General features: G+C 45.2%; 1 protein-coding gene across 1 annotated transcript in view; it reads left to right on the plus strand.

The window, feature by feature from the left end:
* Positions 1 to 13,248, plus strand: part of MRPL3 (mitochondrial ribosomal protein L3) — a 157,097-nt gene that overhangs the window by 53,336 nt on the left and 90,513 nt on the right. The window contains exons 5-6 of the mRNA XM_075316633.1: positions 940 to 1,039; positions 6,503 to 6,563. Of these exons, the coding sequence (XP_075172748.1) occupies positions 940 to 1,039; positions 6,503 to 6,563 (161 nt within the window). The remainder of the gene's footprint in view (positions 1 to 939; positions 1,040 to 6,502; positions 6,564 to 13,248) is intronic.

Here is a 13,248-nt window from a genome sequence, read left to right on the forward strand (position 1 = left end):
CCAGCCGCCTTTAGAAAGACCGCATGGACCAGGGTTCATCCCAACTGAACGCCCAAACTCCTTACCCTTGGGCAGAACACTACTCAGACAACACAGGGTGTTGGAACCAGAATAATTAGACTTTATTGGATCCCCAACAGTCAAAGGCATATAACACAAAACCATGCAAATCACACAATGTAACAAGCAACAGAGCCTCCCTTCCGCTGGCTCACCAGGGAGTGGAATATTCGTGCCTTCGGAGCTTCTAGGGCCACATACCCCAAACCAGCACCACCCTGCTTTTGGCAGGCACCCTCCGAGAATAGGATAGTGACAAGTGTAGAAAGCTTCACGAGGACAGCAAAGTCAGTAGCCAGGTAACTGTATCGTCCCCAACCTGGGTTTCTCCCAACCGAATGCTATTATCCTTGCCGGTGGCATGCAAAATGTAATCCATTCGCAGATTCTCTAGCTGGCACCGAAGTGCCTAGGCTGGGTAATGGACTACCAATTCGGATCAAAACCCCTAGATTGCAGCCATGTAGCAAAAGAACAACTTGGTGACTCAAACAGTCCCTTTTTATATCTCCTGGGCACTAATTCCAGGGACTGTGATCTTACTGGATTGATCGAATAAAGCTGTGCTCTTATTGGGTGGCATTTTAATCCGCATAGTTAATTCTCATCTGAGTTAGGTAGACAGAGAGGCTGGGGGAAGTTTTACATTAACTTGGCAATCCACATTCTCCGACAAAGGGAGCCTCCGATAGTCCTGGGGAAAAGAATGACTCAACAAACACTAGTTAACACGTCACAGGGATCCATGTCTGAACAATTAAGAACATTAACCCTGGACAGACATTTTACAGGGCTGTGTCGTCAGTTCAGGTGCCTAGAAAAGCAACAGATTGCTCAAACGTTAACTTTTTTTTTGTTTTGTTTACTTCAATATCACAGAAACCGGAAGCAAGACTGGAATTTTACAGAGAAGCCGGAGTCCCACCGAAGCAGAAAATCAGCATCTTTAAAGTGTCCGACAATGCCATTCTCAAGCCAGGTATTATATGGTTCTTTACAGCAATTACATAAAGGCTACGTGCATCGTTCAACTCTTTGTGCATTTCCATATTACATCTCAAATAAAAAAAAATATAGCTTTGCAGTCCCTTTCATGTGCCCCCAGTCAGTTGGTGAATAAAAAGTGGTAACCGATAAGAGAACATGGTCGGACTGCACAGAGATTGGATTGCAGGCTCTAAGGACGTGAATAAATCAGTGTGGGAGCCATAGACCCAATACTAAAGGGCATGAAAATATTTGCAAATTTTATGTTTTCCTTTTTAGATTGATTTGAATTTGTAAGTAAGGTGGATGTAGAATTTAGATAAACTTTTGCTTTTGAGACCTATTTCTGTAGCAACAAATGTGGATATGCCATTAAAGGGAAGTGGTCAGCTCCCCTATCCCTCCTAAACTTCCATCATTACTTTATATGCAGTCATGGCTGATAGTGTTGACACCCTTGAAATATTCTTAGAAAATTATTGCAATTACAATTGTGTTGTTATACACATGTTTATTTTGTTTGTATTAGAATAACGCAAAATAAATTGAGGGAAAGGCAAATTGTGGTTTTGTATGAAATTATATTTCAAAATGGTGGACAATATTATTGACACATCTCCAAAATAGTGAGTAAACCATTTTGTGTCAATAATGTAATGCTTGTTCTAGCTCACCTGTGGCAAGACACAGGTGTGGGCAATGTGAAAATTACTCCTGAAACCAGATAAAAACGGGAGAAGTTGACTCAGTCTTTGCATTGTGTGCCTGTGTATGCCACTCTAAGTATAGAGAACAGAAAGAGGAGAAAAGAACTGTCTGACGACTTGAGAACCAAAATTGTTGAAAAATATCAACAATCTCAAGGTCACAAGCCCATCTCCAGCTATCCTGATCTTCCTTTGACGAGGGTATACAACATAAAAAGTTTACAACCCATGGCACTGTAGCTAATCTCCCTGGATGTGGAGGGCAGAGCAAACTTGATTGAAAGATTGCAACGCTGGATAGTCCGGATGGTGGATAAGCAGCCCGAATCAAGTTCCAAAGAAATTCAAGCTGTCCTGAAGGTTCAGGGTGCATCAGTGTAAGTGCGAACTATCCATCCACATTTGGATGAGATGAAATGTTATGGCAGGAGATACAGGAGGACCCCACTGCTTACATAGAGCCATAAAAAAGCTAAACTGCAATTTGCCAAAATGTACCTGGGTAAGCCAAAATCCTTCTGGGAAAGCGTCTTGTGAACAGATGAGACCAAGATAGTTTTTTGGTAAAGCACATCATCCTACTATTTATCGAATACGGAGTGAGGACTACATAAGAAAGAACACAGTACCTACAGTCAAATATGGTGGAGGGTCAAATATATTTTGGGGTTGTTCTGCTGCATCTGGCAGTGAGAATCTTGACTGTATGCAAAGCATCATGAAATCTGAAGATTACCAAAGGATTTTGCATAGCAGTGTAGTGCCCAGTATCAGAAAGCTGGTTTTGCATCCTATATCCAGAAGGATAATGACCTCAAACATACATCAAAAGCACCCAAGAATGGCTGGAAATAAAGTGCTGGAGAGTTCTGACGAAAGAGTCCAGATCTGACTCCCATTGAACGCAGTGGAGAGATCTGAAAATCGCTATTGGGAGAAGGCGCCTTCCAAATATGAGAGATCTGGAGCAGTTTGCAAAACAAGAGTGGTCTAGAATTCCAGTTCAGAGGTGTAAGAAGCCTGCTGATGGTTATAGGAAGTGATTGATTGCGGTTACTTATTCCAAGGGGTGTGCAACCAAATATTAAGTTGAGGGCACCAACAATTTTGTAAGAACACAAGCAATGGACATTAGACCAGTGGAAATCTGTGCTTTGGTCTGATGAGTCCAAATTTGAGATCTTTGGATCCAACCACCGTGTCTTTGTAGAAAAGGTGAACGGATGAACTCTGCATGCCTGGTTCCCACCGTGAAGCATGGAGGAGGTGTGATGGTGTGTGGGTGCTTTACTGGTGACACTGTTGGGAATTTATTCAAAATTGAAGGCATACTGAACCAGCATGGCTACCACAGCATCTTGCAGCGGCATGCTATTCCATCCAGTTTGTGTTTAGTTGGACCATCATTTATTTTTTAACAGGACAATGACCCAAAACACACCTCCAGGCTGTGTAAGGGCTATTTGACTAAGAAGAAGAGTGATGGGGTGCTACACCAGATGACCTGGCCTCCACAGTCACCAGACCTGAACCCAATCGAGATGGTTTGGGGGTGAGCTTGACCGCAGAGTAAAGGCAAAAGGGCCAACAAGTGCTAAGCATCTCTGGGAACTCCTTCAAGACTGTTGGAAGACCATTTCCGGTGACTACCTCTTGAAGCTCATCAAGAGAATGCCAAGAGTGTGTAAAGTAGTAATGAAAGCAAAAGGTGGCTACTTTGAGGAACCTAGAATAAAAGACATATTTTCAGTTGTTTTACACTTTTTTAAGTATTTCAATCCACATGTGTTAATTCATAGTTTTGATGCCTTCAATGTGAATCTACAATTTTTAGAGTCATGAAAATAAAGAAAACTCTTTGAATGAGAAGGACTTTTGGTCTGTACTGTACATTATTGTATAATTGTTATAGAAAATGAATGGCCTCAATGAGTGTATTGAAAACACAAAATAATGTGTTATTCTTCTGATAAACTATGATTTGTAACGCCAGATAGCTCCTGCGAGTGTGGTGATAACATAAGGTGGTATTTATTTTTATCATGTTATCACCACACTCGCTGGAGCTGTCTGGCGTTAAGCTTCATAGTTTATCAGAAGACCAACACATTATTATGTGTTTTCAGTACACTCATTGAGGCCATTCATTTTCTGTAACAATTTCAAGGGTGCCAACACTTCTGGCCATGACTGTAAGTTGTTTTTTTGTTTTTTTTCTTAAACCAGAATGTGTTTATTGGAAATATCAAGATATAGTTAACACACAAGTACGGGGTTGCTAAACCCCAAAACTCCCGCCCCTCCCTCCCAACAAACAGTCAATAAGTACAGTGGAACCTTGGTTAATAAGAACAATCCGTTTTGGGACTGTGCTTGTTAACCAAGTTACTCGTTCAGCAAAGCAAGATTTCCCATAGGAAATCATTGCAATGCAGACAATTCGTTCCACAACTTGTTAAATGTCCCATCTTGGTCCCCTATTGTGCCATTCCACACATGCACAAACACACACAAACACGTACAAACACACAAGCACCCACACACACGCACGTATTCTGCTCACCTTACCTTCCGTTCCATCGCCGGTCTCCTGGGACTTGCTGTTCTCCGGTACGGGCTGTGTATCGGGTTACCATAACGACGAGGGAGGAACTTCCGCTGCCAGAGCGCTGACGTCAAAGGCAGGAACCGCTTGCCTCTGATTGGTCATCGCGCTGCCTTTGAGTAGCGTCTGACAGCGGAAGTTCCTGCTTCGTCGCTATGGTTGCCGATGCACAGCCTGGAGTGGAGTGGCAAACTACGGGACCCAGGAGGCCGGCGATGGAACTGAAGGTACACATATTATGCTCACTTTACCTTTCGTTCCATCGCCGGCCTCCTGGGTCTTGTAGTTCGCCGCGAGGATGTCGCGATGTACCGGCGGACTACGAGAACCATGAGGCCGGCGGTGGAACAGAATGTAAGGTGAGCATAATACTGTACATGTGTGTGTTTGTGTGGACTGCAAGTGCGGGTGAGAGCGCGGTGGATGTACGGAACCCGAAGTGTGTGCGGTGAGTATTTTGCTCGTACAGCAAAGCTTTCTCGTAAACCGAGTTACAAATTTACAGAAAGCTTTGCTTGTTAAGCGAAATTCTCGTTAAGCGAGGTTCCACTATTCAAAACATATATTAAGAAGTCGCAGCTCCTTTAAAAGGGGAAAAGGAAAGACAGATAAGCAAGTGAAGGTAAATATCATTTCTAAAGCATCAGCTATTTATTATACACAATACTGGCACAAGGGTGAGCTTCAAGCATATGAAACACAGTAGAGTTTACAGCTAGCTTCAGCAGGTTTCATTTCCCAGCTTCCTTTTAGAACAGAAAAAGACTAAATCTAAACGGGTCCCTAGACGCTAGACCCAAATCATCAATCCACGGGGTCCATATCTTTTCAAATTTGAGAACACAATTCCTTTTCAAGTATTTGCCCTTTTCTAAGTTTAACAACCAGTTTATTTTGTTACTAAATTGTGAAATAGTTGGAGTTTGGTCTGATATCCATTATTGTGCGATCAGTTTTCTAGCCATGAATAACATATGGGATACAGCTAGCTTTCCCTCCTCATCTACAGTCAATATATCCCAATATGCACATGAAGGATGTGAGGTTTAGGTCAGTCAGATATACCCTGTTAATAATTCCAACTACCCCTCTCCATAATACTTCCAGGTGAGGGCATGACCACAACATATAGTGCATGGCAGCAGAGTCTGCCTTACAGTGAGGAAAGGAGGAGTCTGGCCTGGCACCTATAGCAAAAAGAAATGTAGGCGTTTGATATACTTGGTGTATTACATACAGCTGTGATAGTCTGTGAGCTTCTCCCAAGGATAGGTCAGGGACTCTTTCTAGTGTTTCATGACTGTAAGTTTATTTCATTACAGCAAACTACTTGATGTGTCATATAATTATTTATTTGTGTGAAATAAAGTTGTAAGCCTTGCTGCCACTATGCAACTTAGAAAGGACAAGACCAGTGGGGCATGGAGTCCCTCAAACTAGTTTAACTTCCGATCTTGTACACTTGCCCCGTGGGCACGGTTGACTTTCAGTACATTGTACCTTCCCTTTTCCTCCCAGATGTGTAATGAAGCCGAGTGTGTACTCCCTGGCTTCATTGGCGCACTGTGCATGTCCAGAGAGGCAGAATGTTGCAGACAGGTACAAGATTTAAAGGGACCCCAGGGTGACCCCACTGCTTTTCTAAATGTCAATCACACCATGGGGATTTACTTACAAGTGCCAATGTCGAACAAGACTAGTCCTGGTTGATTTGCATGGCGTACACAAGGCTTACAACATATTTTTCACATGTTGCAATACATCAACTGACTTTTATATAGCATCAATGTAGCAGTTTAGGAGTTGTAGGAGAGTTGTCCGGTTTCCTTTAATCTTCAAGATGAGAACATCTTTTTACGGTAGTTATCTTATTTATCTAATTGCTTTCCCTTTCAATATAACGCATGGGAAGATGTATCTATTTTGGTTCAAACAAATGTTGAGGTTGGCTAAGAACAAATCAGATTTCAGGTTTTAATTTTCACAGGATTTTTTTATAAACTAAATCTCCGACCTTTTTGGTTGGTTTAGGTATCTGTTATGCTTTCTGCTAATCTTGATAAATCTCCAGGTTTTTTTTTTTAATAAATATGGCAGAAGATTTTGTTTTTTAATGGCTTTATACATTTTCTATTTTGATTAGGTACTCCCCTTTATGCCGCACATTTCCGGCCTGGACAATATATAGATGTCACTGCCAAAACGTAAGTATCTTGTTCTGTGTTTTCGTTACATCTCTCTACATATATAGCCTTTTATATAGAGAGGGTGAAATAAGTATTGAACGCATCACCAATTTTCTAAGTAAATTTCTAAAAGTGCTACTGATGTGAATTTCTGAGCAGATGTTAGTAACAAGCCATCCAATCCACACAGGCAAATCAATTATACAATAGATGTCCATAAATTTAGGTTATGTGTAATAATGAGAAATGATACAGGGAAAAAGTATTGAACAAACAAAGAAAGAGACACAGTAACCCAAAACACACAGCCAAGGAAACTATCAGTTGGTTTCAGAGACAGTAAAAAAAAGCTGCTAAAATGGCCCTGCCAGTCACCTGACCTGAATCCAATAGAAAATTTATAGAAGGAACTAAAGCTCAGAGTTCATAAATGAAGCCGGCAGAACCTTCAGGATTTGAAGAGTGTTTGTGTGGAAGAATGGACTAAAATCACACCTGAATAATGCAAGCAACTGGAGGCGTCTTGAAACTATCATCACCAGCAAAGGCTAAAATATAAGCCCTACTCCAAAAATATGCCCTAGTTGGGGTTCAATAATGAAGTGTCTAGGCAGCTAAAAAAAGTTAGAAAATACAGCATGTCACTTCATTAACACTAGAACTACTGGACTCGTGACACCTATATAGAAATACATAGTGCAAAGTAGTCAAAAGGACTACCTCAGTAGTTCTAGTGTCAAAGAGAGACGACACCCCCGAAATAGAGAAACCACATTCACCAGACCCTCGAACAAATACAGCTGGCAAGTGTCGACAGTGGGTTTTCTCTCCCACAGAGATCTGCGTCGCTGTCAGGTCCCTCGCTGTTCTGGTCACACACATTTGCTCTTACATACACATCCAATCGCAGTATCAGTCTGCTATCACATGCACACATCCTATCATAGTCTCACTTTGCTCTCACACACACATCCGATCACAGTATCAGTCCGCTGTCACATGCACACAACCGATCGCAGAATCATTCTGTTTTCACGCACTCATCCGATCGATATATCACTTCACTGTCTCACACACACCCCGATTGCAGTATTACTCTGCTCTCGCATACACATCTGATTTCAGTATCACTCTGCTGTCACACACACAGAAATCTGATTGCTGTATCGCTCTGCTCTCACACACATCCAATCACATTATCACTCCACTGTCACACATCCAATTGCAGTATCACTCTGCTCACACACATCTGATTGCTCTTTCACTTCACTGTCACACACCCACATCCGATCGCAGTATAATTCTGCTCTCACACACACATCCAATCACAATTTCATTCTGATTTCACACACACATACGATCGCAGTATCACTCTGCTCTGACACACTCATCTGATCGCTGTATCACTCCGCTGTCACACACACATCCGATCACACTATCACTCTGCTCTCACACACACACATCTGATTGCAGTATCACTCTGCTCTCACACATCTGATTGCAGTATCACTCTGCTCTCACACACACATCTGATTGCAGTATTAGTCCGCTGTCACACACAAAAATCTGATTGCAGTATCACTGCTCTCACACACTCTTCCGATCGCTGTATCACTCCACTGTCTCACACCCATCCGATCGCAGTATCACTCTGCGCTCTCAAACACGCAACTGATTGCAGTACCACTCAGCTCTCACTAACAGTGCATGAGTGTCACTGCCTGTGGTAAGCATGGGGCGCGACTGCTGTGGAACACAGGGTGACGATGAGGCCATTCAGATGCCACCTCTACATGTCTGTGATCTGGTAAGAGCGATTCTCCTGGTGGGTGTCTGCCTTCTTTTGGGGTAAACTTAGCAGTACATAGGGAATAGCTGTGTTTCCCCAAAAATAAGCCCTAATACGTTTTTCGGAGCAAAGAATAATCTAAGACCCTGTCTTTTTTTCTGGGAAACATGATAGCACTTTTAAACACCGTGTAACCAGCAAAACAGAAGACCGAAATGGTGAGAAACTGATAAACAGCTTCTTTGATCCTCCCAGATCTTCTTCTGCTAAATTGCAGGAAAAGGAGCTTTAATCCTGCACCATAACTTTACTTTGGTGTTATTAGGTCGTTATCAGGTTAATAATTCTATCTCTTTAAGATTTGCATCTTAAATTATTGTGAATTTCCAGCAATCTGAATGTTGTCAGTAAGGGAAATCAATACTGTTGAGTAACATTTTCATACAGCACATGGCCACCTTTAACTTGGAGCGAAAGGTTGCTTTGTTTTCCTGTATGTAAAATGTCACTGCCTATTAAGGTTCGGTATATATATCTTCCTGTCATGCCCAAAATGTTGGTAATTGACCAGCTTAACATTTCTTGAACATTGAACTGTGCTTTAGGAAGTGGCTTTTCAGGAGGATTCTTCATGCTCATATAGTTCTGACATAAACCGTATAATTAGATGAATGGGAGCTGTTATCATTTCTGAAGTCTGCAACGTGTGGCCTCATTTCTTTTTCTTGAAATGACGTGGGAGCATTACAGGTGGCTGGAATGGCTAGTGTGTTATGTTTGTATATATTACAATAGGATCTTTGCTATACAGTATCTCTCAAAAGTGAGTACACCCCTCACATTTTGTAAATATTTTATTTCTTTCCATGGGACAACACTCAAGATATGACACTTTGACACAATGTAAAGTAGTCAGTGTATATAGCTTGTATAACAGTGTATTTGGTGTGTCCTCTAACTCCACACACAACCATTAACCCCTTCATGCCCGAGCCTGTTTTCACCTTCCTGAATCGGGCCAATTTTTTCAATTCTGACCAGTGTTGAGGTTATAACTCTGGAACACTTCAACGGATCCCAATGATTCTGAGACTGTTTTTTTGTGACATATTGTACTTCATTTAAGTGGTAAATTTAGGCTGATATTTTTTTTATTTGTGAAAATATTGGAAATTTCGCGAAAACTTTGAACATTTCACAATTTTCAAACTTTGAAATTGTATGCCCTTAAACCAGAGAGTTGTGTCACACAAATAGTTAATAAATAACATTGCCTACATCTCTACTTTGCATTATCAAAATTTTTTAAACATTTTTTTCTCTGACTCCTCATTGGGGGACACAGGACCATGGGTGTTATCCTGCCTATCCATAGGAGGACACTAAGTAGAAGCAAAAGCATAGCTCCTCCTCTGCAGTATACACCCCCTGGCCGGGCCAGGCAACCTTAGTTTTAGCTTAGTGTCTGTAGGAGGCACTTCCTTTCAAGGTTTGTTATTTTTTGAGGGCGACGGTTTCCATTTGGGACCGATCTCCCACTACCATCAACGGGCGGGAACGTGGAGTGTTGCCTCCACGTACCCCCTCCTGCGACGCTGGATCCTGGGCTGGACGACTGGTTCCACAGACACCGATTTTCCAAAGCCTGTGCCCCTATAGCCCAATTCCTCAGCCCCTCTTTGCAGGCTCTGAGTTGACCGGACACAGCAAGCTGACTCTATTTTCACTGCCTGGACTGAAGCAGTGTTTTAGGTGAGATCCTCCCTGACTGGTTTCCCAGACAAAGGGAGAAAAGACTCTGCAGGGAAGGCTCCCAGGACATTTACAGTATTTATTATGAGAAAGTCCCTTGCTGAGTGCAAGGAGGAGAGCCCCAAGGATCCTGCACACACAGTGTTAACTTTTCTCTAGCTTGCTGGCTGGAGGAGGGGGGGAAGTCACTCCTGTTTGCAGAAAGTCCTGCAGATAATTTCCCGGTGGCAGGGGGAGGGCCTAGGGCTCAGGGACTCACACTGTTCATTTGCTCTGTTTATTTGCTTTAGCAGAAAAGCCGGCTGATAACCACCAGTGACAAGCTGTGTGCTGACTGGAGGGAGAGGGAGGAAAACTATCAGAAGCTCCCTTCCCGCCGTTTTTTACTACCCACAGCAGGGGGGGCACACTGACTTCATCTTCGCGCTCTTTTAGCGCTAAGCCTCGCCCCCGCGGGCGTGATAAACCCCGCCCCCCAGGAAAGCGTGCGATGATCTCCATAGAGCTTAATCCTTCTTGAGGACAGGGCCATCGGCTGATTCTGGTGAGGTGCTTGCTTCACTTGTAGCTCTGCTGAGCATTGCTCCCCCTCCTGGCATACTCCTATTAGGAACATGCAGAATTCTAAGGGCACTAAGAGTGCGAAGGCCCACATAGTCTATTATTCAGCCTGCACTGCCTGCCACGCTGAGCTACCACGTAAACACACCTCTTCTCTCTGTGAGTCCTGTGCCCCTATAGCCCCCCAAGACCCCCCTTCCACCACCACCGCCACCGTCAGCCCAGAGCCTAGGGCTCCCAGCCCACCGGAATGGGCACCGTTTCTGTCCCAACCCATGGAAAAACTGTCACAGAACCTGGTGCTGGCTATGCAATGTCGTCCTCCACACCTTTCTGGGTCCCTGGACGGAACGCAGCCTGAGGATACCCCTATGGAGGATCCTTCTGAGGAAATCCGGGCACATGCTTCACCGGTTGCAGGGATCAGGAAAAGAGCACACGGCCGGGTGTCTCCAGCAGGCTTTCCCTCGGGAGCACACAGGGCAGGCTCTCCCACACGCTCCACGGCTTCTGAAGAGTTGGAAGAGGGAGAATGCTGTTTCTACCAAGAGGATTCCTTGGTTTTAGCCTCCCCAGATGATCAAACTGCAATAGACTCCCTTATAGCAGCAATCAACCAAACTCTGCATGTGGAGGATCCCCCATCCACTACCACTGACCATGCGGTCTCCTTTAAGAGGGCAAGGAAACCCCAAAAGGTTTTCGCTGATCACCCAGAGTTTCAGGATATCCTCACAAAGCAAAGGGAGAAGCCTGACAGACGCTTCGGTAACCGAAAACTCATGGATTCCCGGTACCCTTTTGCCTCACCTGCCCCTAAGGGCTGGGACGATTTGCCCTCGGTCGACCCCCCCGGTCTCCCGCCTTACCACAAAGACGCTCCTGTCTTTACCCGATGGTTCCTCCATCAAGGACCCGGCAGACAGACAGGTGGAGCACCTCGTCCTCTCTGCTTTTGAGGCTGCGGGTTCCTCCCTCTCGCCCTCCTTTGCCGCTGTGTGGGTCGCAAAGGCGATCTCGGTCTGGGCAGAATCCCTTAACACTTCGCTTGAGGAATCGTAGTTCACTCATACCTTCACAGAGGTAACAGCTCAAATTGCCGCTGCGGCGGAGTACCTCATGCAGGCCTCCATGGACGCTGCTACCTGCGCAACGTTTGCCGCCTCAAATACCATAGCCATCCGTAGAGCTCTCTGGCTCCGACAATGGCGAGCGACACTGCCTCCAAGAAGTCTCACACGGGCCTTCCCTTTTTTCCAGACCGATTGTTTGGCAAACGTCTGGACAAGCTCATTTCTGACGCCACGGGAGGAAAGAGTACCTCCCTCCCCCAGCTGAAGTCCAGGACGTCCTTCACCAGACGTCCACAGTCCTCGTTCTGCTCCTTTCGGAACTCATTTGGTTGGTCGACATCCCGTGCTGTCCCCGCCACCAGCCGCGGACTACGCAGGGACCGACCTTCTCAGCTCTCCCCGAAACGTCATGGCAGCCTAGACCGAAACAGCCCAGGACTAGGGAGACTCGACCACGACGTTTTCCCCCCTCGTGACTCCTTCGGCGCCCCGGAAGACACACTCATTGTAGGAGGTCGACTGCGGCTCTTTCATCACATCTGGGCTGCCGCCTCAGATGACAAATGGGTGCGAGACCTTGTCTCATCCGGTTACCACATAGAATTTCAGACCCGACCCCCGAGTCGGTTCTTTCTCTCAAACCCCCCAAAGACTCGAAAACGACGCAAAGCTTATTTCTCAGCAATCCACTCGCTCCAAACAGCAGGAGTGATAATACCTGTCCCAGACGACGAGAAGTTCGGGGGTTTTTATTCCAACCTCTTTGTGGTCCCCAAAAAGGATGGGTCAGTTCGACCCATCCTGGACCTCAAACACCTAAACAAACATGTGCACGTACAGAGATTCAGAATGGAGTCCCTAAGGTCCATTATTGCATCCATGGTCGAAGGGGAATTCCTCGCCTCCATAGACATCAAGGACGCGTACCTGCACATACACATCGCCCCAGATCACCAAAAGTTCCTCCGCTTCGCAATTCAGGACTCCCACTTTCAATTCGTAGCTCTACCCTTCGGCCTTGCCACAGCACCAAGGGTCTTCACCAAAGTCATGGCGGCCGCCATGAGCGTCCTTCACGCCAGGGCAGTAGTCGTTCTCCCTTACTTGGACGACCTCCTCATCAAGGCCCCCTCCTTCCGCGACTGCTCAACCAGCGTACAGATCACGGTGGACACCCTATCCCACTTAGGGTGGCTAGTGAATCTGGACAAATCATCCCCGATCCCATCACGATCCATCACCTTCCTGGGCATGTCTCTGGACACCCGTCGGGGCTTGATCCTTCTCCCTCAGGACAAGGCAATCACTCTTCAACGAGCGGTACGCTGCCTTTTACGTCCTCCGTCTCGCTCCATTCGATTCAGCATGAAAGGCTCGGCAGGATGGTGGCAGCTATGGAAGCAGTACCCTTTGCTCAACTGCACCTCCGCCCACTGCAGCTAGCTCTTCTAGCGGCCTGGGACAAGAGTCCCTTCTCCCTGGACAGACATCTTCACCTGACGCCTTCAGTCAGGTACGCACTCCGCTG

The sequence above is a fragment of the Anomaloglossus baeobatrachus genome, chromosome 6, assembly GCF_048569485.1.
Source record: "Anomaloglossus baeobatrachus isolate aAnoBae1 chromosome 6, aAnoBae1.hap1, whole genome shotgun sequence".
Lineage (NCBI taxonomy): Eukaryota > Metazoa > Chordata > Amphibia > Anura > Aromobatidae > Anomaloglossus > Anomaloglossus baeobatrachus.